We start from the raw sequence: 26,782 nt of genomic DNA on the forward strand, positions 1-26,782 counted from the left end.
ATAACATTTATTGAGTGCTTACTTTGTGTCAGTGTGTCAGTCAGGGTTCTTCAGAGACACAAAACCAATAGGATATACAGAGATGTATGGAAAGAGATTTACATTAGGGATTGGCTCACAAGATTATGGAGGCTAAGAAGTCTCCCAATCTTCCCTCTGCAACCTGGAGGCCCAGGAAAGCTGTTAGTGTAGTTCCAGTCCAAACCCAAGGGCCTCAACCAGGGGAGTCAATGGTGTAAGTCCCAGTCAGAGTTCAAAGGCCCAAGAACCGGGAATGCTGATGTCCAAGGGCAAAGAAGATGGATGCCCCAGCACAAGCAGAGAGAGCGAACTGATGCTCCTCTGCCTTTTTGTTCTATCCAGGCCCTCAACGGATTGTATCATGCCCACCCACTTTAGTGAGGGTAGAATTTCTTTGCTCAGTCCACCAATTAAAATGTGAATTGCTTCTAGAAACGCCCTCATGGACACACCCAGAAATGTTTTACCAGCTATCTAGGCATCCCTTTCCCTTAACCTAGTCAAGTTGTCTCACCAAATCAACCATCACAGCCAGGCACTGTGCTAAATGCTTCACGTGTGCTATCTCATTGAATTTTCAATCAACCCTATTTCATGTATACCATCATTAACTTAATTTTACAAATGAAGAAATGAAGGGCCAGAGAGAGTGGGTCATCTGCCCAAGTTCATCTGCCCAAGTTCATCTGCCAAAGTGAGTTCACCTACTTTGAGTGGCAGGGACAGGGCTCAGCACTTATACCCATTCCCTCTCATCATCACAACCATAATAATTGTGATCGTTACCACTTCTTTACTGTAGCCATCAGAAAGCCCCCTACTTCCCTTGACATCTGAACCTCTTGGCCAAAAGCCTTCAGTCTCCTCAGATGCACATGTGCGCGCCTTGTCTTCCAGGGCACATACACCTTTGCAGACGGGCTGCACTATGATGAGAAGAACTGGCATTACTGCGACGGCTATGATCGGAGGTTTTACACAGAGATCCTCAATGGCCTGAAGCCTGCAGGTACCCAGGCACCCACCCTTTCCTTGATACCCCAAACTGAGAGGCAAACTAAGACGGTTTCAGATAAGTGCACTGTGGCCTAAAGAAGTAACTTAAAGGGGAGGAGGAACTGAGCAGCTGCAGAAGAATACAAAAGAGCCAGGTCCTGGAGCCAGGAAGGCCAGTCCTCATATCTCAACTCCACTATGCTAGTCAGAGGACCATGGGCAAGGGGCTTTACCCACTGTGCCTCAGTTTCTTCCCTTCAAAATGGAGTCAATCGGCTGGGCGCAGCGGCTCATGCCTGTAATTCCAGCACTTTGGGAGGCCAAGGCGGGTGGATCACTTGAGGTCAGGACTTCCAGACCATCCTGGCCAACATGGTGAATCCCCGTCTCCACTAAAAATACAAAAATTAGCCGGGTGTGGTGGTGTGCCTGTAATCCCAGCTACTCTGGAGGCTGAGGCATGAGAATCGTTTGAACTCAGGAGGTGGGGGTTGTAGTGAGCTGAGATCACGCCACTGCACTCCAGCCTGGGCGACAGAGTGAGACTGTGGTCTCAGGAGGAAAAAAAAAAAAAAAAAAAAAAAGATCAAAATGGGATCAATAGCATAATCTACCTCCCAAGATTGTTGTAAATAAGATAATTCATGTCAGGTGTTTAGAACAGTGCCTTGAATGCATATGGGTGCACGGTACATGTCAGCTGTTCTTATTTGTAGTACCTCCTATAACACTAAAATTTCGTAAATATTTTAAAAAGAAAGAGTTAAGGGCAAAAGCAGTACTGACAGAGTATGTGCTTTGTGTATCAGGTGCTGAGGGAGGCTGTCTGTAATCCCTGTCTCCCTAATGTCCAGATGATCCTGCCCAGTCAGCCTTCCTAGTCCCATGTCACTCCAAGTTGAGGCTGTGGAGTTCAGACATGGTTCCCTGTGGCAGAGCTCACACTGGAGGCCCAGACTTCCTCTCTGAGGTCCTCTGTATCATGCTCCCTCCCTGCCAAAACCGTGTTTCATCACGGACGGCTACATTTGGACTACAAGTCTGGATTCAGAGAATGGCACCTTAAAAGGCTCATCTGAGTGTTTTTGAGATGTGTTCCAGGTCAGATGAGCCTCAAGACGGGGGTAGGGGAGGGACAGCATTAGGAGAAATACCTAATGTCGATGACGAGTTGATGGGTGTAGCAAACCACCATGGCACGTGTATACCTATGTAACAAACCTGCACATTCTGCACATGTACCCCAGAACTTAAAGTATAAAAAAAATAAATAAATAATTAAAAAATTTAAAAAAGAAGAGTGTAGTTTTTGGCACAGCAGAGATAATATATCCAAAATGACAGATGGGGAAACAACTCTGTATACTATAAAAGCAATCCCAACTTAGGTTATGAGAGACCATGAGCTGTGGTTGATAGAGCATGGAGCCAGAAATTGTGGGTTTGAGTCCTAGCATTTCCTATCTATAGCTACATGAGACTGCACAAGTCAACCTCCATCAGGGCAGAAGCCTTCAGGAAGCACCCAGGCCCTGGAATCAGGCCGACCTGAGCTCAAACCCCCATCTCCTTCCCTTCCCAGCTTCATGACCTTGGATCAGTTAGTTGACCGGGTGAGCTGCCTTCTCTCCCTTTGCCCTCCTGACACTTACTCTGCTATTTTCCTCCTATCCCCAGGCGTCTTTGCCAGTGCCTCCTCAACTTCACCCCACCCCCAGTTATTCATGCTGAGGTTCCCGGGGCTCTCTGGCTTAGCCACTTTCTGTTATCATTCTATATGCTTTTCCTGAACAAGTTGATATACTTCTAAGCCTTCAACTACCATCAGCTTCTAAATTGAAATCAGAATCCCTGAGCCTAAGATCCCTGCATCAAGCCTGACTGACACCTATCTTGGTCATTCCCCAAATTGTCTGCACTGAATTCATTGTCACCCCCACTGTGATGGCTGCCTCACTGAATGTCATGCCCATCCACCTAGGTAAGCCTAATCCTCCCTTCCCCTGCCCCCTAAGTGCAATAGTCCTATGGATTTTACCTCTGAAATATATTCTTTCATTTGTTTAGTCGACAAATATTTACTGAGTATTTCCATGTGCCAGGCAGCATTTTCTTCATCCTCTTTGCCACTGCCCTGTTCCAGCCCTCCATCATCTCTCCCCTTGACGACCTGACTTCCAGAGATCCCCACTTGGCCATTCTTGAGGTCATTCTCCTTTCTGCAGCAGTCACTTCCATCTTTTTTTTTTTTTTTTTTTTTTTTTTTTTGAGACAGAGTCTTGCTCTGTTGCCCACGCTGGAGTGCAGTGGTGTGATCATAACTCACTGTAACTTTGAACTCCTGGGCTCAGGCGATCCTCCTGCCAAGTGATCTGGTCTCCTAAGTAGCTGGGACTACAGGCATGCACCACCACTGCTGGTTAATTTTTTTTTTTTTAAGTTTCTTGTAGAGATGGGTCTTGCCATGTTGCCCAGGCTCATCTAGAACTCCTGGCCTCAAGCTACCCTCCCTCCTTAACTTGGGATTACAGGCGTGAGCCACCATGCCCAGCCACTTACATCTTTTAAAGTGTGAATCTGATTGCCCCCATCCCCCAACCCTTGAGTGCTCCCTATACCCTCAACATAAGGTTTCAAATTCTCAGAAACAGTGACATTCTCTGGCTACTGCTCATGTCCCAGCCCCTTCCTGGGCTACCCATTCTTCTCGGTTTTTCTCTCTCCCTTCTTGCCATACTTGCTTTCTCTCTATTTCTCAAGGAGACCACACTTTTCCACCATTCTCTCTGCCTGGAATACTTTAACCCTCTTACTTCACCCAAATAACTCCTTCCCGTCCTTCACGTCTCAGCTCAATGTCCTGAAGCTGGGACCCCCTTCCCTGAATTCCCACACTAGGTAAGGTCTCCCTGTGGCATATCACAGAGCAGCCATGATCTCCCCCCAGGGCTTGGATCTTGAGTGTTCAGGTCCTCTTCCCAAGCTGTCAGCAACATGAGGGCAGGGCCCTAGCACATTGTCTGGCATACAGTGGGTACTCGTTAAAGAGTTATTGTCAAACAGGGATAATAATATCGACATCACAGCGCAGGGTGAAGTATGTGCTTAGGGGAGTTAAGGCAATGACAGTAAGAAACATTTCCTAAGCTCCTACTGTATGTCAGACACTGGCTGGCCCCAGGGAGACCAGAGCTGAGAGGACATCGTCTCTCCCTTCAAAGAGCTGCCAGTCTAGCTGCAGCTTGAGAACCTTGCAAATCACTCCTCCCCGATTACTTATGATGGGAGGCCTGGACTTTGCCATGGGCTCTTTACCCCAATTAAGGCTGTAGGCAAAAAGCCCTCAGCCTTAGGCCTCAGCTCTCACACAGTGGCTGGTTTTGCTAAAGCTGAGCCTCTGCCAGTCTCATGGTGGTTTTTCCCAAACCTGCCTGGCTCTTCCCTTCTTCTCCAGTGACCCTCAGCAGAGAAGCTTGATTCTAAGTAGCTACTTCCTTCCCTTGTCGTTCCACACTTCGCCTCTTGGGGCTGGCATTGTTAGGGTAACTCGCCCTGCCTGCAAGGCAGGGTGAGGGTTAAAAGTGCCCCACAACCTCTTCGAGCATCTGTGAAGTAGGCATTGGCATGACGCTTCAGTGAGAGAACGGCTGTAAAGTGCCTGACGTGGAGTAAGTGCTCGGCAATCATTAGCCAGTACACACGGAGTTAGGGTTAGGGTCAGGGTCAATGTCAGGGTTAGTGTTAGGTATGTCATTAAGCAACACAAGAGTGCCTACTGTGTGCAAGACACTGATTCGTGGAAATGGTGCTGTGTGCTCAGTGGGCATCCAGCTCTCAGTCTAGAGAACAAGGAATTATAGGAACTATAGTTAGAAGGAACCTGATAAGTTATTTATTCCAACCTCTCCCTTTACTTGAGCCATGGCTTTTCAAGATACACAAACATAGGGTGCGTGACCTAAAAGGTGCACTCGATCTTCTTTCCCTCCCAGAGGTCTCAGTGTCCCTGGTCCTGTGGCTGCACCTAGGCTCCCTCCTCCCCTGATGTTGGCAGCTGAACATACAGGTTCCAGAGTTAGACTGCTTCCTAGCTGGATAACCTTGGGAAAGTTACTTTAACTTCTCTGAGCCTCAGTTTTCTTATCTGTAAAATTGAGCCACAGAGTTGCTCTCAGGATTAAATAAAATAGGAGCACAATGCTTGGCACATAATAAACATTGAATAAGTGGCAGCCACCTGGTAATTTTGGCGAAAGTCAAGGTTCTCCACCACCTGCCCCTTGTCCACCTGATCCATTTCTTTCCTGCTGTTCTCCTTCACACGTCCTCTGCTCTACAAGGTTTCGAGAGGAGGGCCTAAGGACCCATGCCTCTGGCCTCTGCCCACGCCTTGAATGCCACCCCTCTTCTAGACCTGATGCTCTCCCATCTGTTTGCCAACTCTGACTTATCCTCAGGGTCTGTCTGACTTCAGAACCTGTGCCCTTTTTCACGGTATCCCAAGAAATGGAAAAGGATGGGGTCAAACGAAGAAGACAGAGCGTCTAGTTCCCAAGACCCTGTTCCCAAGAGCCATTTTCAGAAAGTTCCTTTGGGGCACTGTTTCTGCTGGGTTTGCTTCTTGCCCTGAGTAGGGGTTATATAGTTCAACAGTGGAGCCAGATAGTCACATGAGCCACCAGCCACAAGTGGACCTTATGGGAACACTGGGTTTAGATTTGGCCTTGATGGTGAACTAATTGCCCATTATGTTCTTTCAAGGTATGGCTCAACTCACCAATATGGACCCACCTAGAAAAATACCCAAGGGCTATTACGATTGTGGAGACGGCTTCTATAACCCCGTCACGAGGGTAATCAAGGACTACAGGAACCGCTTTCTGAGAAACGCAGGTAGGTTTCTTTCGACACTGCAGCACATTTTCTCTTCATCCACATATAAGTATGTGCATCCGTATGTACAAATGTATGCACACACTTGATGAGAAAAAAGCTTTTGCTGATGAAAGACAAAAATTGATTACCTGGATGTTTTATCTTGTGGACTTCTCATGGCAAATCTGTACATAGTCCTAGAGGGAGGTAAAAGGACATTCGTGGTCTAGCTGTGATGGCACATAAATGTCGCACTGAAAGGATTAAGGTACTTATTTTTGCATGCATTCCTTCAATTTTAATGGGCACCTACTATATGCTAGACACTGTGCTTGGTGTTGGGGAAAAAGCAGAGCAAAGCTGGACACAGCCCCCCTTCCTTGTGGAGCTTGCATTCTAAAGGTGGCAGCGTAGTACTAGAAACAGTTAATTGCATCATGGAACAAACACAATGAAGGGCAAAACATGGTCCTGCAGGGAAGGGAAAGTAGGGGCCCCAGAGAGGTGGGACAGATGCTGTGGGAGCACAAAGAAGGGATATCAAATCCCGAAGTGGTAAGTCAGAGAAGGTTTCAAGGAGGAAATGACTTCTAAGCTAAGACCTGAAGAATAACTGGGATTTGACCACAAGGCTTGGGGACAGGGTTTCCCAGCGAGAGGAAATGGCACAGGCAACAACCTAGAGGGGAGTGATCCCTTGAGGTCCAAGAAGGTTGGTTCATCTTTTAGTCAGGGGAGTAGGTACCTTGGAGGATCCAGAACCTCAGTTTGGTGAGTCAACACAAGGCTGATCAGACTGAGAAGAACCCATTTGCAGTGACCACACTCACAGGAGATCAACACACAAATAATAGGAACATTTTCCTTTAATGCAGTGATTCCTAACCTTACCCTTTTCTGAAGTCACACTCCCGCTAGGAATATCGAAAGATATGGACCCTCTTGCTAGAAAAATGTCCATGCATGCACACACACAAGCACACATGTGCACACATGTGCCCACACACACACGCACACACACACACATTTTGCAGATAGTCTTAAGGGATGGATGGTCCCTCTAAAGACCCAGGTCAAGAAACCTTGCTCTATAATGAGAAAGAAACTTCCAGGTAGACCAGACCATCTGTGCTGGTGGATGACAGCATCATCTTCCTATAGGGAAATTTACTCAGTAAGTCAGTGATGACCAGAAAGCTGCCTTGTGGGGCTAGAATAAGAGCAAGGAGAATTGTCAGCTGATCCTATGACTGGAATCCTGGAGCTAAGACGCCCCTAACCCACTGGATGCTACTGGAGGAACATGGTAAATGCTCACACTCCAAGTCCCCCGGCTCACATTTCTTCAATGACTTCCCTTTTCCATTTGCACAATGCACTACTCTGTAGCATGCTAACTCTGCTGGGTGCTAATACATTTACCATGAAGTTTCTTAGTCAAATAAGATAGGGATATATTGCCCTAAACAATGCTAACCAGGCTTATTTACTGCAGAACTTCTCAGGGCCTTTCATATGCTAATATACTTTGTACTTTTCCTTCATGGCACTTATTTCAACATAATTAAATGTAATTATTTGCTTAATATCTATCTCTCCCACTAGACTGTAAGATCTGTGTGAGAAGGAACTCTGTATTATCTTGTGTCAGTAAGAGTTCAGTTAGAAAAATGGAAAGAGGCCTGGCGTTGTGGCTCACGCTTGTAATCCTAACACTTTGGGACACCAAGGTGGGCAGATCACAAGGTCAGGAGTTCGAGACCACCTGGCCAACATAGTGAAACACCATCTCTACTAAAAATACAAAAAATTAGCTGGGCATGGTGGCGGGTGCCTGTAATCCCAGCTATTCAGGAGCCTGAGGCAGGACAATTGCTTGAACCTGGGAGGCGGAGGTTGCAGTGAGCCAAGATCGCGCCACTCCACTCCAGCCCGGGTGACAGTGTGAGAATCTGTCTCAAAAAAAAAAAAAAGAAAAAAGAAAAATGGAAATAATTTAATATCAGGAAATTGGTGGCTACCAGGGAACTGGAAAAGCAAAGGAAGACATTGAGGTAACAGAGAAAGTAACTGCAGGATGCAGGTACCCCCTCAAGGACTGGGGACAATAGTAAAAGATTAGGTTGTGAGAACCTAGAAGGTCAACAGAGGGACCCCCAGGACCTGCAACCCAGACCCCTGAGCAGAGGCCAGCTGGGGCTGGCTCCTGGGAGCTCAGAGCAGGGCTCCTGCAGAGTTGGGACCCAGACCTCTGGTGGGACAGCACTGCCCAGTGGAGCCTCTGAAGGGAGAAATGAAGCTGATTCTAGGAGTGTGGAAAAAACTGGAAACTGGAAGTGAAATGACACTGCTGCGATGACACTGGCATGAACAACAAAGACAATAGAAAGGAGGGTGTCTTTGTCTGCCTGACAGCCCCTAACAAGGAGCTGGCTGGCAAAACTAATGTAATTCAAACAGTTCCAGTCCCACCGTTGCCAAGTTAAGTATAGAAGGGTCCGTTTGGAGCTGAGAGTCAGTGCCTTCTTTTTTTTAATTTTGAGATGGAGTTTCACTCTTGTTGCCCAGGCAGGAGTACAATGACACGATCTTGGCTCCCTGCAACCTCTGCCTCCCAGGTTCAAGTGATTCTCCTGCCTCAGCCTCCCAAGTAGCTGGGATTACAGGCACCCACCACCATGCCCAGCTAATTTTTGTATTTTTAGTAGCGACGGGGTTTTGCCATGTTGGCCAGGCTGGTCTTGAACTCCTGACCTCAGGTGATCCATCCGCCTTGGCCTCCCAAAGTGCTGGAATTACCTGACACCGCACCTGGCTGGGTGTCAATAGCTTCTCAGTGGCCCAGCCACCCCTTTTGTTGCTCAGCATCCACACACATTCTTCTACAGATATTAAGTCTTCTGTACAACATTAACAAATGTATGTTTTTTTTGTATAACAAGTTTCAATACATCCTCCATATTAACACAAGGCCCTCTCCCCTTCTCCCACAGAGGGCAGATACCGCACCCATCTTTTGAGTAAGGTTATTCCTTGACAGTTCTGCCTGAAGATTCTATAACCTACAAGCTCCTGCCGATAATCCTTCCATAAAATAACAAGGATAAAAGAGGAAACAAAAGAAAAAATTAGTTAATAAAAGCAAATATGCTAGCCAGGCATGGTGGCTTGTGCCTGTAACCTCAGCTACTTGGGAAGCTGAGGCAGGAGGATCTCTTGAGCTCAGGAGTTTGAGGGCATCCTGGGCAACACAGCAAGACCTTATCTCTTAAAACAAAACAAAACAGACCGAGTGCAGTGGCTCACACCTGTAATCCTAGCACTTTAGGAGGCCAAGGCAGGTGGGTCACCTGAGATCAGGAGTTCAAGACCAGTCTAGCCAACATGGTTAAACCCCATCTCTACTAAAAATACAAAAATTAGCTGGGCATGGTGGTGCATGCCTGTAATCCCAACTACTCAAGAGGCTGAGGCAAGAGAATTGTTTGAACCCAGGAGGCAGAGGTTGCAGTGAGCCGAGATCACACCACTGCACTCCAGTCTGGGTGATACAGCGAGACCCCCTCTCAAAACAAAACAAAACAAAATGTGTATATAGATGAATAAATAGAAAGATAGATGACATAGATACAGATATACATACACATACAAGCAAGGAGAAAAAACTATATCACTACTACAGTTCTCTTTCTGTAACTGGTCACAAGGCTGTAGGTAATATTTACAAATTCCTTCTTCCATTATTCATCCCAGGTTCCATTTGCCTTGAGCCCACCCTTCCACTGGTCTGGCTTTTTACCTAGCAGGGTAATCAAAACCTTCATTCTTGAAGGGTCCAAACCCTCAGGGGTCCTGCCTTTGTTGGTTATTAGTTGGTTGAGTTAGTTTTTTATGAACTTTTACTGTGGTCAGTGGAAGTACCAAGAGGTGTCCTGGAGAACTACTGGGTTCCATACAGTGTTCCCTTTCTCCTAATGGATGGCAGCATTATCTTCTATACCCAGCCTTCTCTCAGGAGCCAGGAGAAACTGATGGTAACACAGATTATAACAGCATAGAGTTGCTGCCAGACAACTTAGTAGGGATACTTTACCCTGGAGGCCAGTAGGCCAGGGAGGTTTCCTGGAAAAAGAAAGATCTACTCTGTAATCTAAAAAAGAACAGACAAATGCAGCAGGGTTGGTAAGAGTGTTGAAGGCAGAGGGGACAGTATGTGCAAAAGGATTATAGTTGGGAGAAAACATGTCATAAATAGGGAGCTCCAACTAATTCAGGAGCATGAGCTAACAGTATGAAAGGAGACAAAAAGCAAGAGAGGAAGCCTGAAAGGTGGGCGGGGTGAGGGCAAAGGTTACGGCTGTCTTTCACCCTAAAGCAGTGGGGAGCAAGGGAAGGCTTTAGGCAGTTACTAACATAGTAACTCATTTGTTCTTTAGAAAGACTTCTTTGATTACATATAGAGAAGAGGCCAAAAGAGGTTAGATTAGGTAGGAGATCCTTCTGGTAAGATGATGGGAGAGAGGAGCATGTGAAGGACATGGGCTCAGGGTGATGGGGTAGGTGACCTGGGTTCCTGGTCCTGGCCCCAGCTCTCAGGCTGCCTGCTGAATGACCCCCGGCCAATGCCTTCCCTCTCTGGGCCCCTTTCTCTTCATGGATAAAATGAGAGAGTTGAACTGGATAATGTCTAGGACCCTTCCAACATTAAGTAGGAGTCTATGATGGAGGAGAAAGGTAGCCAAGGAGTATTTTGGTCCTGATATTATAGGACAGATGAAGTTCAGAGTGTCCTGAAAACCACTAAAAAGGAGGCTCTGTTTGTGGCCACCTAGTCATTACCCCTGACTCACCTCACCCTTTGAGGGACTGATTCAGGCTTCTGTCCCTCTTCTGTTTTCCCCAGGGACCTCTTTCTGCTGCATTCCAATCTACCCCCACAAACAGTTCTTCCTGTTGGCATCCTGAAAGCGCAGGCTGCTGGGCCTCTGGGCCTGAGATGGGTGACTGAGGCCATCCCAGAGTAAACACAGGGCCCTCAGCCACTGCTGTTATGAAGCATATGCCACCTGCATGGGTCAAAGCTGGGGATGCTTATTGTTCAGCAGGTCACGGGCTGGGCCACCAGCAGAAGAGTCACCTTTGCTGTGAGAATTTAAATCCATCCTTCCACGTATCAAAATTCTCTGAACATCTACTATGTGCCAGGCTTTGGGGTTCAGGGCAGGCAACATATTCTCTCTAACTATAGCTCTCAAACCTTCGACCCACAGTAAGGAATGTTTTACATCATGACCCAGGATACACACAGGTGCACATGTGTGATGTATGTATCTTTGTACATGCAACATTCTATGATATTTTCTTTTTTTTTTTTTTTTTTGAGATGGAGTCTCTGTCGCCCAGGCTGGAGTGCAGTGGTGCGATCTCAGCTCACTGCAACCTCCGCCTCCCAGGTTCAAGTGATTCTCCTGTGTCAGCCTCCCGAGTAGCTGGGACTATAGGCACGCACCACCACACCCAGCTAATTTCTGTATTTTTAATAGAGACAGGGTTTCACCATGTTGGCCGGGCTGGTCTGGAACTCCTGACCTCAGGTGATCCACCCGCCTCAGCTTCCCAAAGTGCTAGGATTATAGGCGTGAGCCACTGCGCCTGGCCCGATATTTTCTATTCTGTTTATTTTTAAAAATGCTGATTGCTAGGCACTAAATTGATTTTACAACCTTCTCAAAGGTGGGACCAGCTGTTGGTGGACCATTGTTCTAGGCAGCCTTCCCTGACCATCTCTTCTGTCCTCCACTCCACTGCTGTGTCTGGGCTGGGCGTCCCTCCTCTGTGCCTTCCAAGCCTACCTCTTAGCACTTAGCCCTGGACAGTAGAAGTATCTTTATTAGCCTGTCTCCCCCACAAGTCTGGGAGCAGCTTGAGGGCAGGGACCACGTGACTGTGTCTGATTCATCACTGTGTCCCCAGCATCGCACATGGGTCCCATGAGTTGGAGCTGATTAAATGTTTGTAAAAGACAAAGCATGCAGGCAGGCAGAGCACCTGCTCCCAGGTCCCTCGTATTGTTCAACTAATCATACCAAATTCAATACTTGGCACATGACAGACAACTTATGATTTTGAATAATAAAAAGAATCCATTATATTTCTATGCACATCCAAGTTTTCAAAGCAGTTTAACATCTGTCAGAGGTCTCAACCCAGTGGCTCTCAGGACAAATCTGGTTGCAGTTTTTGTTTGGTTGGTCCAATTCTTGAAGCTGCTTGGGTTTGAGCACCTAGGTGAGACCATGCACTGCCCAGATCCCTCCCACTCCCTGCTCTGTGACCCTAGCAGCATCCGTCATTTCTGGTACCCACCTTAAAGCCTTTGAGTTCATGAGCCTTGCATCTCATAGACTTCTCATGCATCCAGTGAGCTGGGAATGGGCTCATCCTGAGATTGGGAAACTAGGTCTTGGAGTGATGAATGACAGATGTGTGATAGTGAAGCTGGACTCAAACCCACTCCCATCTTACCACAGCCCAGTTGTCTCTCCACTACCCCCTACTGCTGCTTACCTTGGGACCATAAAGCCATAAATGATAGCAACTGTAGACAGTTATTATATATTCTAATCAATACTGCAAACACAAAACAAAAAAGAGACTGAGTTAGGATATCTTGCCCCACAGAGGCTGGAGAGCTGGGAGAGGTGAGAGAGACAGTGCGGTGTGGTGGTTAAAAGCCTGGGGCCTGGAATCCATGCCTCAGGCTGGCCTCTAGTCCTAGATCTACCACTGACCAGCTTTGTGATCATGAGTAGGTTACTTTTCCCCTTGGAGCCTCACTCTCCTCATCTGTAAAAGGGGCATTGTGGTAGTACCTATTGGAGGAATTATGGTTAGAAAAAAATGAGATTAAGTATTAAAAATACATAGGACAGCACCTCGTCCAAAATAGGTGTCCTGTGATTGGTAATTGTGGCTGTTATCATTATGATGATTATTGACTCAGTCTGGAGAGAAAGAAGTGAGAGCCTGGGATTTGTTAAGCTTTCTCTAGGTGCCTGAGAGGAGTCTCTAGGGAGACAGATGTGCCTGGATATGCTGTCTTTCTGCCTCCTCAAGGGTTTTGCTTGGAAAATGACGTGCTGCTGAAACTTTGGGGTCTACAAACACTGATTATGGCATTCAGAGCCCCAGCATAACTTTGAAGGTCCACCTTCCATCCTGCTGTCTCTTCTGCCCTGTGTTCTAGTCCAACAGGACTAGCTGGCATCCATTGATAAACACACAGCACTTCCTACTGCCTATTCTCACCTCATATATTCCCCCAGCGCAGAATACCTTTTCCTCTTTTCTCCACCCATCTCAGTCCTCGTCTCTCAATGCTCAGCACATAACAGAAGGCCGTGAAGTTTTTGCCTGCAACCCTCAAAGGAGAGCATGTGGCTTTGCCTGTGCATCCACAGCTCGGGGAGACAAGCTGGGAAAGGAATGCTTATTGTGGAGGATCCTTGCTAGGCTCTGTGCCAAGCACCTTAACAGCTTACCTTGGCCATGCACAGTGGCTCACGCCTGTAATCCCAGCACTTCGGGAGGCTGAGGCGAGCAGATCACCTGAGGCCAGTAGTTCAAGGAGGCCAGGAGCCTGGTCAACATGGTGAAACCCTGTCTCTACTAAAAATACAAAAATTACCTGGGCATGGTGGCACATGCCTGTAGTCCCAGCTAGTCAGGAGACTGAGGCAGAAGAATTGCTTGAACCTGGGAGGAGGAGGTTGCAGTGAGCCAAGATCGTGCCACTGCACTCTAGCCTGGATGACAGAGCAAGACTTGGTCTGAAAACAAAAAACAAAAAACAAAAAACCCAGCTTACCTTGTATGCTCCTCCCTGCCACCCCAAGTGGGCAATTTGCATGAGACACAGTTTGCAATTTGCAATGAAGACACTTGGTCTCAGGTTAATAACTTGCTCATGTCACACAACTAGTGATACAGTCAGATTCAAGCCCCAATCTTCCCAAAGCCTGTCCTTTTCATTCTTCTTGCCAGCTTCGTGGTTCTGGTTTATTCTGTATTCCTCTATCTCCTCTCTAGATAGGGGCATGTCTGATTCATAGTTGTTCCTCCACCAAGCACAGTTCCTGGCACCCAGTGGGAGCTCAGTAAGGTTCCCAAGTGAATGAAACGGTCCATCTTAGAGCTTTAAGACAAAAACACCACAGTCCCCACAATCAGATGCTACTTCATTTGGAAAAGGGTCCTTTATACACTGTGAGCTAATAAAGAAGCATTTGGAGCTATTTGGGTGAATGGCCTTTACTACGATTATGATGGGAAATTGGGAGACTAACTCTAGCCCTTCCCCCTCCTACACGTCCCTGTCACTCCTCTTAGGAAGGATAAGCTAGAGCCTCGCTGGCAGTTTGTATGAGTATCTCTTTCATGGGGCTGTTACTTGCCTCAATGTTACTAGTAGTAATCATTTGCAAAAGAACTGTACTACTAATCTTTACTCCCTCCTCCCAATTAATGATACCCCATGAGAGTGTCTCAGATGAAAGACACATTATTAATATTCAAAGAAAAAACCCTCGTAACCATTTTAACGTATACAACTAACAATAAACTAAATTTGCTTTGTGGAAGACAGAGAGTGAGCATCCCAAATTAGTTTATGTAAAAAGCTGAAATTCTTCCCCGAAAGGTCTCAGTACCATCCTCAAAGAATATCCTGATCATCAGAAATGCCGTCAAGATTCCCGCCAACATTATCCCCTTTGTTGTCTGAAATGTCGAATCAAGCACATCTGGCAAATGTCCTAGAGCTCACAAATCTTTCAAACAGCGTATAATTCCCAATGGTTAAAGAGATAACGCCACCGCTTAATCGTGCTGCTCTTCAAAATAGCACCAACTTTCCTTCAATCAGAAACAATGGCTTTGGCTTCTTAAAAATATCACACACCAGTGATTATTTGCAGAGAGCGCCCTTTTGCGTTTGAACCTGTGGGTTCCAGACAGAATTTAAAATCAAAACCACAAGCCTCATTTGAATGCACACTCCATTAAATGGACAATGGGAATAAGGGGTGTGAATTGGGGTCTGAAAAGTAACCTGGCTTATGTGACTCGGCTGCCACCACTAGAATCATGAAGAAGATGGCGATGATGGTGGTGGTGACAGCTAACGATGACTGAGCTTTTGCCATGCACCAGACCCTCAACCAAGGGGTAGGGAGTACTCATGTGATCCCTGTTTGACAATGAGGAAACTGAGGCTCAGTGGGGTTAAAGAATCTCTCCAGGAAATTTGGCAGGAGCCTGAATTCACACTCAGGCTCACCTGCCTCCCCAGGTTTCCCACTTTCCACTTCTGGCCAGCTCCAAGATCATCTGTTGAAAGAGGCATGGACGAAAAGCTCCCAGACGTGAGGTTTATCTGCTCCCCACCCAGCTTTAGAAAAGGGTGAAATTTAAGCGGCACAGTGAACACGTAGAGAAGAAAGACCACTTTAGTCTTCTAATTTTTCTCTGACATTGTTTAGACAGTTGAAAACTGGAAACATCCCCAGTGTCCAATAGGAAAGGACTGGTTAAATAACATATAGTTTATTCTTAATATAGAATACAATGCAATCATTTTAAAATGGCAGTGAAGAAATAGATCTATTGCTATACAAAGGTGTCTATATTCTATTTGATAGAGTGATAAAGCAGGATAATAATAATAGCCAGCATTTGCCAACTTCTTACTGTGTTCCAGGCACTGGTCTAAGCCCTTTACATATATTTTATTTTATTTAATCTCCACAGTAATCCCGCAAAGTCATTATCCTTGTTATTCCCACTTTACAGATGATGAAACTGAGGAAAGGTGAAATGCCTGCCCAAAGTCAAACTGATAGCAAGTGGCAGAGCTGGAATTGGAAGCCAGCCAGGTCCAGCTGACTTCAAAGCTAAAGATAATGTTAGAGCTGACTTTGAATGAAAAGTTGGAATTTACTAGCGAAAGAAAGAAAGAACCGAGGGCCTCCCTAGCAGCCCTATAGTTTACAGAGATATAAAAAGTACACATCCAAAGAGTGTAAGGTTGCAGATAGTTCTCTGCCCACTTTCTTGCTCAAAAATTGGCCAATGAACAAGTCTTTCTTTTTTTTTTTTCCCTTTGAGACAGAGTCTCGCTCTTTCGCCCAGGCTGGAGTGCAGTGACGCAATCTCAGCTCACTGCAAGCTCCGCCTCCTGGGTTCAGGCCATTCTCCTGCCTCAGCCTCCCCAATAGCTGGGACTACAGGCACCCACCACCAAGCCTGGCTAACTTTTTGTATTTTTAGTAGAGACAGGATTTCACCGTGTTAGCCAGGATGGTCTTGATCTCCTGACCTCATGATCTGCCCACCTCGGCCTCCCAAAGTGCTGGGATTACAGGTGTAAGCCATCGCTCCCGGCCAATGAACAAGTCTTTCAATGACACTGACAAACCAAGACTCCCCTAATCTTGAAGCCACTGCCTTCCCCTGACAGATGAGAAATCTGAGACCCAGAGAGGGCAAATCACGTGTCCAGCCCCACACAGCCTGTCTGTGGTAGAGCCAGGGCTGGTACCCTGGTTTCCCACTGCTGGCTGGAACTCCTTCTGCAAACCCAGGCTACCTTGCCACAGTGCTTCCCTTGCGGTTTCTGCAAAATGGCCGAGTAAGACTCCCCCACAGCCCCCTCCTGCTGTCATCCCTCTAGCGAGACAAAAGGCAATTTACCAAAATGTTATAATCACCTGGAGGCTGGCACGCAGGGACATCCATGCTTTATCTGCAGTGTTGTTAGCAGCACCATAATGAAGGCTTTGTGGAGGGATAATACGCTGTAACTGCCAAATCAAATGCCCGCACCAATCACACGTCCCTGCCAGCAGACGGGCATTTGTTGTAAGCAAAAGGGGTAGGAAGGAAAGTTATGAGTATCGAATGCCTCCACGGTGCCAGGGACTTACCACATCCCAGTTCTTTGAGGAATAGACCATTATTCCGTATTTGGCAGATGCGGAAACTGAGGCTCAGGGAGTAAGTTATTTACTGACAATCAAGCAGCTAGTAAAGGGAGGAACCAGGGTGTGAACCCAGGTCCCTCTGACACCGGAGGCCATGCTCTGAACTGACAAAATATGCTGTGGCCTTTTCTGAACCATGAACCTTTCTGAGAATCTAGGCCCAGCTACAGACCTCTCCCCAGAGAAATACACTTGAATTCACAAACAGAATTTTGCCTACAGAGGGCAGGATTGGCCACTTGGAAGGCATCCATAGATCCCTGTCAAGACCTTTGCTCTAGGAATAACAGCCTGCCCAGCTTGCCGCCTCTCCCTGGACTGCAGGAATTGCCCATTGCCATCCTCTCTCCCCACCCCAGTTCCAAAGGCCCTGGAAATTCCCCTTCCAGCCATGGCGCCCATCAGATTTTGGTACAATTCCTCCCCTGCCACCCTCCGACCCCCACATGGCAGCCTCCTGGAGGCATTCGAAGAACACAGCTTCCCCTTCCATTGTTGGAGTCAACCCAGGCCAGCACTGTAATGATTTGTTTTGTCTCCTTTAATAGAAGTGAGTGGAAAGCCAGACCCTATGGGGCTGGAGCCTACTCTCTTCCTCAGCCCAGACTCTGGAACTCAGCACCGTTGACTGAAACCCCTCAGGACCAGGAGACGCAGACAGGGTCACAGGCAGGTATTGAGAGCCAGCCAGATCTGCAGGCAGATCCCAACTCTGCCACTCACCAGCTGTGTGACCTTGAGCTAGGCCCTTAACTTCTCTGAGCTTCAGTTTCTTCTCCTGAAAAAATGAGGACAGAAATAGACCCCCCTTCCAGGGCTGTGGCCTGAAGTGAGATGACATGCATGAGGTGAGATGACACGCATGAGGTGAGATGACACACTCCAGCAAGAACAACGGCTGGCCCAAAAGAAGCACCTGGTGCATGTTGACAATCACAGTCGTGATCCTTTTACACCCAGGATGAAAAGGTGAAAAGCAGGGGCCTCCTTAACTCCACATCCCAAAGGGAGGAGCCAGTGTTACCATGGCAAACTGCAGTCTGGCCTCCTCCCATCTGCTTTTAACTCTAATTTCAAGACTGGACTAAGGACTGTGGTTTTCTGATCTCTCTGCCTAGCCCCTGGCATTCTGTTATAGACGTGTCCCCATCATCCTCATAATTTCTTATGCACCTAGAGCCTTAGGCCCCCTAAGTTCCCCCTTGACACAGGCCTTTGTAGAGCCCCTGCATCCACCAGGGTTTCACTTGGGGATCAGACCCAGTGCCTGCTACCCCCCACACCAAAACCAGTGTAGGGCTAGGGGGAACATATACATAAATAGACAGTCACAAGACTGGGGTGGGTATTCTCCAGATAGAGGCCTAGACCCTTTAGGGAGCGTAAATGTTCGAAAGACTGTAAAGAAACTCCCACCCCTCAAAATATAGCTTAGGAATCAAAATAACATAAACCATTAAAAAGCATAGGAAGCAGTCCAACACAATTCTATATTCCCTACGATGTTTAATTTTAAATATTGAATATGAGATTCTTTCCAGAAAACTGGGAGTATCCCTATTTCAGTGGCACCAGGGGCTACATTCACAGTGTGCTACACACACAGAGAAGCAGTCCAGATGCTGTCCTGGAAAAGGTGGAGTTTGGCAAGGCCTAAAAGGATGAGAGGTGGATTCTGCTGCATGGAAGGGAAGGAGCAATATGGGCAAAGGCCCAGAAAGACACAGGGGTACAGGGTGCTCCAGATGGAGCAACTGAGAAGGCTTGTGTGTTGGGGAATGGGGAAGGTGTCAAGGAGGCCTCAGACTAGACTTTGATGAGTGTGGAGGAATGGGTCTACAGTGGGGCATTCAAGGCAGAGGGACCCAGTGTGGGCTGGAGAGAGCCTTGAATAGCAGGTTAGGGAGTTTAGCTTCAGTCCTTCAGATGGTGAGGAGTAAAGACGGGAGTTGCAGAAAGGTTCCTCAGGGAAGTGAGTAGAAGTCAAGGCTGCAGCTCCAAAGACAGACTTGGCTATCACCCTGCACCCACTCACATGAGCTGGGTGAGCTCGGGCAGACACCTTCATCTCTGAGCCTCAATAGCCTCCCCTGTAAAAGAGGTAACGACATTGTCTTTCCACGACTGCTGTGAGGATTCAGTGAGTTCTGGTCTGTCACAGACTTCTGCAGATTCCTCCTTAACACCCCTGCTGACTGTTGTCACTGCTCTAGTCTTAATTCAGCCCTCAACATTTGACGACTGGACAACAGGCTCCTGTCTGCCAGGGCCCCTTCAGTCCGTCATCCACATGCAGCCAGGGATTAGGGGCCAAAAGGAGCAGAGGGTCAAAGCAGAGGCTGTGGGGTCAGGCCAATAGAGTGACCTTGGCCATGGCACTTGGTTCCTCTGAACTGCCTTAGGACAGCAGCTAGGCGTCATGGACATGTTTAGTGAACGTGGATTCAATTATAAATGCTCAAAAAGAAAAGGGGGCACTAGGAAGCAGGAGGAACAGCAACATCAACAGTCTTGGTGAGTTTGCATCCCCTCTCCATTCAGCACACACGTGTTCTGCAGCAAATGTGAGGACACTACATCAGTCATCTCCATCCCTGTGTGCCTCCTGTCCTGGGAGCACCTTGCCACGGAGGATGATTCTAGCATTTAAAGATATGTACCTGGACGCGGTGTCTTACACCTGTAATCCTAGCACTTTGGGAGACTGAGGTGGGCGGATCACTTGAGGTCAGGAGTTCAAGACCAGCTTGGCCAACATGATGAAACTCCACCTCTACTAAAAATACAAAAATTAGCCAGATGTGGTGGCAGGTGCCTGTAATCCCAGCTACTCAGGAGGCTGAGATAGGAGAATCACTTGAACCTGGGAAATGGAGGCTGCAATAAGCCAAGATCACACCACTGCTCTCCAGCCTGGGTGACAGAGCAAGACTCCATCTGCAAAAAAAAAAAAAAAAAGATATGTATGTTTTATGAGACTGAGCGCTACCTACTGCACTAAGGAGGCAACTGATATGTATGTTTTGATCAGCGTCACCCATAAACACTACTCATATGCATCTGGACCTTAACAGCAAGACAAACTTTCTAACAATTGTCAGAAGACTGTCTTTGTGGGCCAAGCGTCATGTGCCTGTAATCCCAGCACCTTAGGAGGCTAAGGTGGGAGGACTGCTTGAAGCCAGGAGTTCAAGACCAGCCTGGACAACAATCTGAGACCCCGTCTCTACAAAAAAGATTTTTTAAAATTAGTCAGGGGTGGTGGCACGCCTGGAGTTCAGCAACCCGGGAAGCTGAGGTAGGAGGATCTGTTGAGCCCAGAGTTCAGAGGCTGCAGTGAGCCATGATCATACCATGCACTATAGCCTGGGTGACAGAGAGAGACCCCCTGTCTATAAAACATTTTAAAAAATAAGAAGTCTGGCTGTGTGGCACTTAGTGAGATGTCCATCTCCAGCACGGGACCTTCCTAAGAGATTTCCAAGGGTCATTATGACTATGGGAACTTTCCCCCTCACCCATCAACTAAAGCACCTAAGGCTCCTACCTGAGATAACACAAGCTGTGCCTACACAGAGATGTTAATGAGGATTGCATGATGGCAGGCATGGCACCTTGCACACGGAAGTGCTTCCTAATATGAGGCAGCTATATTCCTTGCCCTGACTTAGCCCCATCCCAGTGATAGTCCTAAATCCAGCCTTAGGCCTAACCTTGGAGACCCCACCTCCATTATTTCCACATATTAAAACAAAGTGTATCCACACGAAATATAAATCCCACATTAAATATACAAATTTTGCTGTTGCTTGGTAAACTGCTTTACTACGAGTCTTCAACAATTGGCCATGATTTCCTGAGAGTCATGCATACTGGAGAATTCTCAAAAAATGAGGAAATTGAGCCTACAAATGGATGTCAAGTGTAATAAAATTGTTTTGATTTCTAAATTTAATAATTAAGTCTGAATGCATTAATTATAACATTTATTAATTTCAGTTTTGTAGTTTCTCTTTTTTTCTATTTAGAGCCAATCATCTTTTTCTAAGCCTTTTACATTTGAATAGGCCTTAAGAAGCTTGTGGGTGCTTGGCCCAGCCCTCTGCCCAGCCCAGAAGATGCTCTTCTATGGGGAAAAGCCAGAGCAGCCCCAAGGCCTTCCACCTCCCTGCCCTGTGGCGGGCTTTGCCTAGGCAATGACTCCTCAGTCAATATTGACAATGCGGTGGTCTTGGCCTCTGGCCACCACCACTGCCAGCAAAGTTCAAAGCCTCTTTCTTGTCGGGAGTGGTGATGGGGATGCCTGGGCATTGCTGCCCTCACTGTGGCACTGCCGTGGCCCTGCCCCACCAGTTCATGTAGGCTGCATTTGCACAGAGGGTGTGGCAGGGCGATGGATGGGACCCATGGGTGCCCACAAGCTGGGGAGCCTGCTTTGCAATGTACCCCTGATCCCAGCCTGGAGTCCTCTGAGGATGGGCCTAGACCCCCCAAAAGATGACAGCCCCTATGACAGAAGCTTCCTTCCTCCAAGGCCTGGCCCAGCCCTGGGCTCACTGCCACCCTGGCATTCGGCATGAGCCCTGGGCTGTCTCTGGCATGAACCCTGGGCTTCCTGGGTTGGAAGTGCCTCTGCCCTCTGCATGTGAAGATACACACTGAGACTTTAGGGACTCACATCCTGCCACATTCAGCCAGTCGCATGAGCCACACACCATGTGCACACCTCCCCTCAGCTGCAGCCACTCCCACACTCACACACACATCTCTTCATGCTTATGCTGGTGTGAGAGCAGTTGGATGGAAATACACACACCTGTGTCTGTGCACACACTCGCAGCTTCTCTGAGCATGACTCTGGTGCCAGACACACTGAGCCCTTCCCTCTGCCCTGATGGAAGGAATTGGGGCAAATCATTTCACCCCTCAGTTTCCTCATCATAATTGGAGACAGCTCCATCTCACTCACTGAGGAGAGGAAGAATGTAGCCCCCGACATACACGCGGAGCTGGGCACCTCCTAAGTGCCTGGCCAGTGTGAGCTCTGCCACTCTCCCAAGGCAGACGCTTTGTTTCCTCTTGGTCTCCTCCCTTCTCTAGTCCCCATCCCAGCCTCCTCACTCACATAGGGTGGGAGCTGCATAGCAGCGGTAACCGCAGGTGTGCCCAGCCCAAAGGCGTGCCAAGAGCAGGCAGAGCCCAGCCTGTGGGTGTGCAGTGACCCCAATCTGCCTGCTTGCCTTCCCTGGGCTCGTCTGCCCTGGCTTGCCCTGCTGGCTTTGAACAAAAATTATTAGCTGAGCCATGGCCCTTGATCCTTATGGCACTGGTCCTCATGTGAAGGCCTCCTCCTCCCATAGGCTCCCCCCTCCATCCTGGCAGGGAACCAGAAGTCCTGGGGGTGTCCTGAGCGAGTCCCTTAAGGATGCTCCCCTACAGGCATCCAGTTTGGGAATGAAAGACCCATCACAATGGTGATTGTAGCTTCCATTCCTGGGTGCCCACCGAGTGCTGTTCATCCTGGTCAGTCCTCACTCTGCCCTCTGCAGAAAGTCTGGTGAAACCTGCTGCAAAGACGAGGAGCGTGACTCAGAGATGGGAGTGACATGCCCAAAATGACCCAGCGAGTCAGTGGCTCAGCATCGGATCCAGGCTTGTTCTGCTCCAGAACTCCTTCCAGTCTTTGCTGTGTTGCCACATGAACCCTGAAATCCCACCTTCACAAGATAACTTCTGGCGTTTCTTTTGGTTTTTGGCATTTCCTGTGCACCAAGTGCTGTGCTAACCTTTTTTAGGAATGATCTCACTTGGTCCTCATGCAAGCCTTCAAGGCAGGCATCTTTGTAGATGAGGAAATGAGACCAAGTAAGGTGTGAGGCCACTTGCTCAAGGTCTGTAAACTCGTGGCACAGAGTTCCAATGCTCAAGTTCTTAACCATCACACCACACTGCCCCCTCCCTGCTAACCCTCTGAAGAGCTGGTATTTCCATGCAGCTGTTCTGAGACTTTCAGGATCTCTTTTTCCCCCAGCTCTGCACTGATCTGCAGGCTGCACTAATGTCACCCGGTGACCTGGGCACAGCTCAGCAGGCCCAGCACAGCTGTGCCCTGTACAGGTCAGTTCCTCCCCGCCTTCACTGAGAGACAAGTCCCAGGCCAGCCAGACTTTGAGCTTCCTGAGTGGGGTTAGTGCCCAGGTATGACCCCACACAACCCAGCCTCTCCAGGTAGTAGGGCTGCTCAATCTATTGCCTCAAGTCACAAAAGGAACCAGCAGCTGGCGGCCTTGAACTTGCCATTGGCATGCCTGCCTTGCCTTCTCACGAGCTCCGTTTGCCCAGGGTGGGGAAGAAATTCTTCCCCCTTTGTCAAAACCCCACAGGGTAAACCTATTGCTTTTATGTCCCCAAATTTACATTTCTTTATTCATTATTCACCATGTATTTATGAAATGCTTTCTGAGTGCTGGATCTGTGCTGGGCCCTGACGATCAAAGGTAAATGGTACAGGGCTGCCCCAGGCTGGAGGGGGTGACCACGTCCAACACTGTGACCTCGGCTCAGGGAAGGCTGACGTCCAGGTGGGGTCTGTGGGGGTAGGGGACAGCCAAGAGGGTATGAGGCCCAGCCCACACATTCATGGGGCCTTTAAGTGTGGACTGTGACGGACTGAAGGAAAACCCTGTTCATCAGACAACTCAAAATTCACACCCCTTTTCCTGACCATAGTGCCTTCAGCACGCTGTGAACTTACACTTTTTTGGAAGAAATCCTAGAATAACACACTCATATTACATTTGGTTGTTTGTGTTAAAAGTAGCAATTTGTCAGCCGGGCGCTGTGGGTCACCCCTGTAATCCTAACATTGTGGGAGGCCAAGGCGGGTGGATCATGAGGTCAAGAGATCTAGACCATCCTGGCCAACATGGTGAAACCCCATCTCTACTAAAAATACAAAAATTAGCCAGGCGTGGTGGTGCATGCCTGTAGTCCCAGCTACGCGGGAAACTGAGGCAGGAGAATCACTTGAACCTGGGAGGCAGAGGTTGCAGTGAGCCGAGATTGCGCCACTGCACTCCAGCCTGGTGACAGAGTAAGACTCCGTCTCAAAAAAAAAAAAAAAAAAGTAGTAATTTGTCAAATGTAAATGTTTAAACTATTCTGTAATTGTTATCACCTTGCTTAGGCCTGTCTTCAATTTTGTATACACTAATACTACAAAATGGAAGGTACCTTGGGCCTCTCTTGTGCTCCGAGAGGCCCTGAACCCAAACTAGGTCCTGAAGGAGGAAGGGTGGTCCCTTGGGAACAGCATATGCAAAGGCACAGAGGCACTGGTGAGCATGCACATGGACTACTGCATTTTATAGCGTGAGGGGAGCTGGGAGGGAAGTGGGGAGGGAAGCAGGCCTGGGAAGCAGGCCTGGGAAGTAGGGGGACCTGGCAACCTTGAAGGCCAGGCAGAGAAGTGGGGAGCCTTTTCAGGGAAGTTTTTCATTGCGGTAGCCCATAGTCAGATTTGGGGTCTCTCTTGCAGTACGTTTCTTTTCTTCTCTATAAAAAGCCCAGTTATCCTAATGACCTATGAGTGCAGGGCATGCAGGTGGCAGCAAGGTCACTTCCAAAGCTTCAGAACCGGAATAAAGACATCGTTCAGCCCCAAAGGTGGACAGACCTAACCCTCAAGTGCACCTGGGTCCTGGCCGCACTCGCTGCTGGTCTCGGTCCCATCTGTCCCTAGCACTGGCCACAGGGCTGGCCACAGAATTGGGCTTGCCAATTCATTCATTAATTCAAAAGCTATCAACTGAGAACCTACTATGTGCCAGATGCTCTCCTAAGCACTGGGATATCGTAGTGAACAAGCAGGCAGGGCTCCTGGTCTCACTGGAGCTTATAGTCTGGATGGGGAAACAGACAACATGCACGTAAACAAATACATATGCAGGGAGTGGCTTATGCTATGGAGAAAATAAAATGAAGACAAGATGGAGTGACTGGGAGTGGAGGCAGTTAGATTAGGGTCATTGAGAAGGTGACATTTGAGTTGAGACCTAGATACCGAGAAGGGGGTGCATGGGAAATGTTTGTTGATGGCAACTGACACAAGTCAGAATGAAAAAGGCTTATTCCAGATTTCATCTGAGAGAGCATTTATAAGCGCCTACTGTATGCTGGGTCTAGTGGTCAACAAATCAGACATGGTCCCTGCATCGAGAGCTTACAGTCTAATGGGAGAGAAAAACATTATATAAGAAAATATTCAAGCGGGGCGCGGTGGCCCACGCCTGTAATCCCAGCACTTTAAGAGGCTGAGGCAGTGGATCACCTGAGGTCAGGAGTTTGAAACCAGCCTGGCCAACATGGAGAAACCCCATCTCTACTAAAAATACAAAAATTAGCCAGGCGTGGTGGCGCACACCTGTAATCCCAGTTATTTGGGAGGCTGAGGCAGGAGAATTTCTTGAACCCGTGAGATGGAGGCTGCAGTGAGTCGAGATTGCGTCACTGTACTCCAGCCTGGGCGACAGAGCAAAAACTCCATCTCAAAAAAAAAAAAACAAAAAAACACAAGTATAGATTCAAAAATTGTGATCTGAGGGGACCATGAAAGAAAAGGGAGTGTGGGAGGCCAAGGCGGGCGGATCATGAGGTCAGGAGATTGAGACCATCCTGGCTAACATGGTGGCTAACCCCTGTCTCTACTAAAAATACAAAAAGTTAGCCCAGCTACTTGGGAGGCTGAGGCAGGAGAATGGCATGAACCCAGAAAGCGGAGCTTGCAGTGAGCTGAGATCACGCCACTAAACTCCAGCCTGGGTGACAGAGCGAGACTCCGTCTCAAAAAAAAAAAAAAAAAGAAAAAAAGAAAAAGGAGTGAATGATGTCAATCTGGATGTCTGGGTCTGTGAAGGGATGTCCACTCCTCTTAGAGAACATGAGAATCTCACCTTTTAGGGAGCACTCTAGATTTTCATGTATTTCTTAAACTGTTTATTTGAAAGCAGTTAAATTAACAGAATTCTCGCAAAGATACTACACAGTTGTTAATACACCCCACACTCAATTTCCCTGTTATGACTATCTTACATTTCATGGAACATCTGTCACAATTAGTGAACTAATATTGATGTTATGATTCACTAAAGCCCATACTTTTTACAGATGCCTTTTCCTAATGTCCATTTTTCTATTCCAGGATCCCATCCTGTCTCCTTAGGCTCCACAGGGGCATAGCTGTTTCTTAGGCTTTCCTTGTTTTTGGTGACAGTTTTGGGGAGTACTGGTTAGATATTTTGTAGGATGCCCCTCAACTGGAATCTGTCTGATGTTTTTTCTCATGATTAGATTGGAGTTGTGGGTTTGGGAGGAAGATCACAGAAGTAAAGTGTCATTTTCATCCCATCCTATCAAGGGTCCAGACTGTCACCACGACTTACCAATGTTGCTGTTAACCTTGGTCGCCTGACTGAGGTAGTGTTTGTGAGGTTTCTCCATTATAAAGTTACTTTCCCCTCCTCCCTTTCCATACTGTACTCTTTGAAAGTCACTACGGGCTGGGCGCGGTGGCTCAAGCCTGTAATCCCAGCACTTTGGGAGGCCGAGACGGGCGGATCACGAGGTCAGGAGATCGAGACCATCCTGGCTAACACGGTGAAACACCGTCTCTACTAAAAAAATACAAAAAGCTAGCCGGGCGAGGTGGCGGGCGCCTGTAGTCCCAGCTACTCGGGAGGCTGAGGCAGGAGAATGGCGGGAACCCGGGAGGCGGAGCTTGCAGTGAGCTGAGATCCGGCCACTGCACTCCAGCCTGGGTGACAGAGCGAGACTCCGTCTCAAAAAAAAAAAAA

The 26,782-nt window shown here is 47.8% G+C and overlaps 2 protein-coding genes across 6 annotated transcripts in view; one reads left to right on the forward strand and one right to left on the reverse strand.

Moving 5' to 3' along the window:
• LOC105487166 (MORN repeat containing 5) overlaps positions 1–26,782 on the forward strand; it is a 40,260-nt gene that overhangs the window by 9,170 nt on the left and 4,308 nt on the right. For 3 of the 5 annotated variants that reach the window (XM_071078282.1, XM_011750508.3, XM_071078283.1), the window contains 2 exons: positions 919–1,030; positions 5,779–5,910. In XM_071078282.1, coding sequence (XP_070934383.1) covers positions 919–1,030; positions 5,779–5,910 — 244 coding nt within the window. The remainder of the gene's footprint in view (positions 1–918; positions 1,031–5,778; positions 5,911–26,782) is intronic. The other 2 variants (XR_011612841.1, XM_071078284.1) reach the window with 1 other exon arrangement.
• LOC105487167 (LIM homeobox 6) overlaps positions 15,541–26,782 on the reverse strand; it is a 44,497-nt gene continuing 33,255 nt past the window's right edge. The window contains exon 9 of the mRNA XM_071078281.1: positions 15,541–19,868. Coding sequence (XP_070934382.1) covers positions 19,825–19,868 — 44 coding nt within the window. The 3' untranslated portion in view covers positions 15,541–19,824. The remainder of the gene's footprint in view (positions 19,869–26,782) is intronic.

The sequence above is a fragment of the Macaca nemestrina genome, chromosome 14, assembly GCF_043159975.1.
Source record: "Macaca nemestrina isolate mMacNem1 chromosome 14, mMacNem.hap1, whole genome shotgun sequence".
Lineage (NCBI taxonomy): Eukaryota > Metazoa > Chordata > Mammalia > Primates > Cercopithecidae > Macaca > Macaca nemestrina.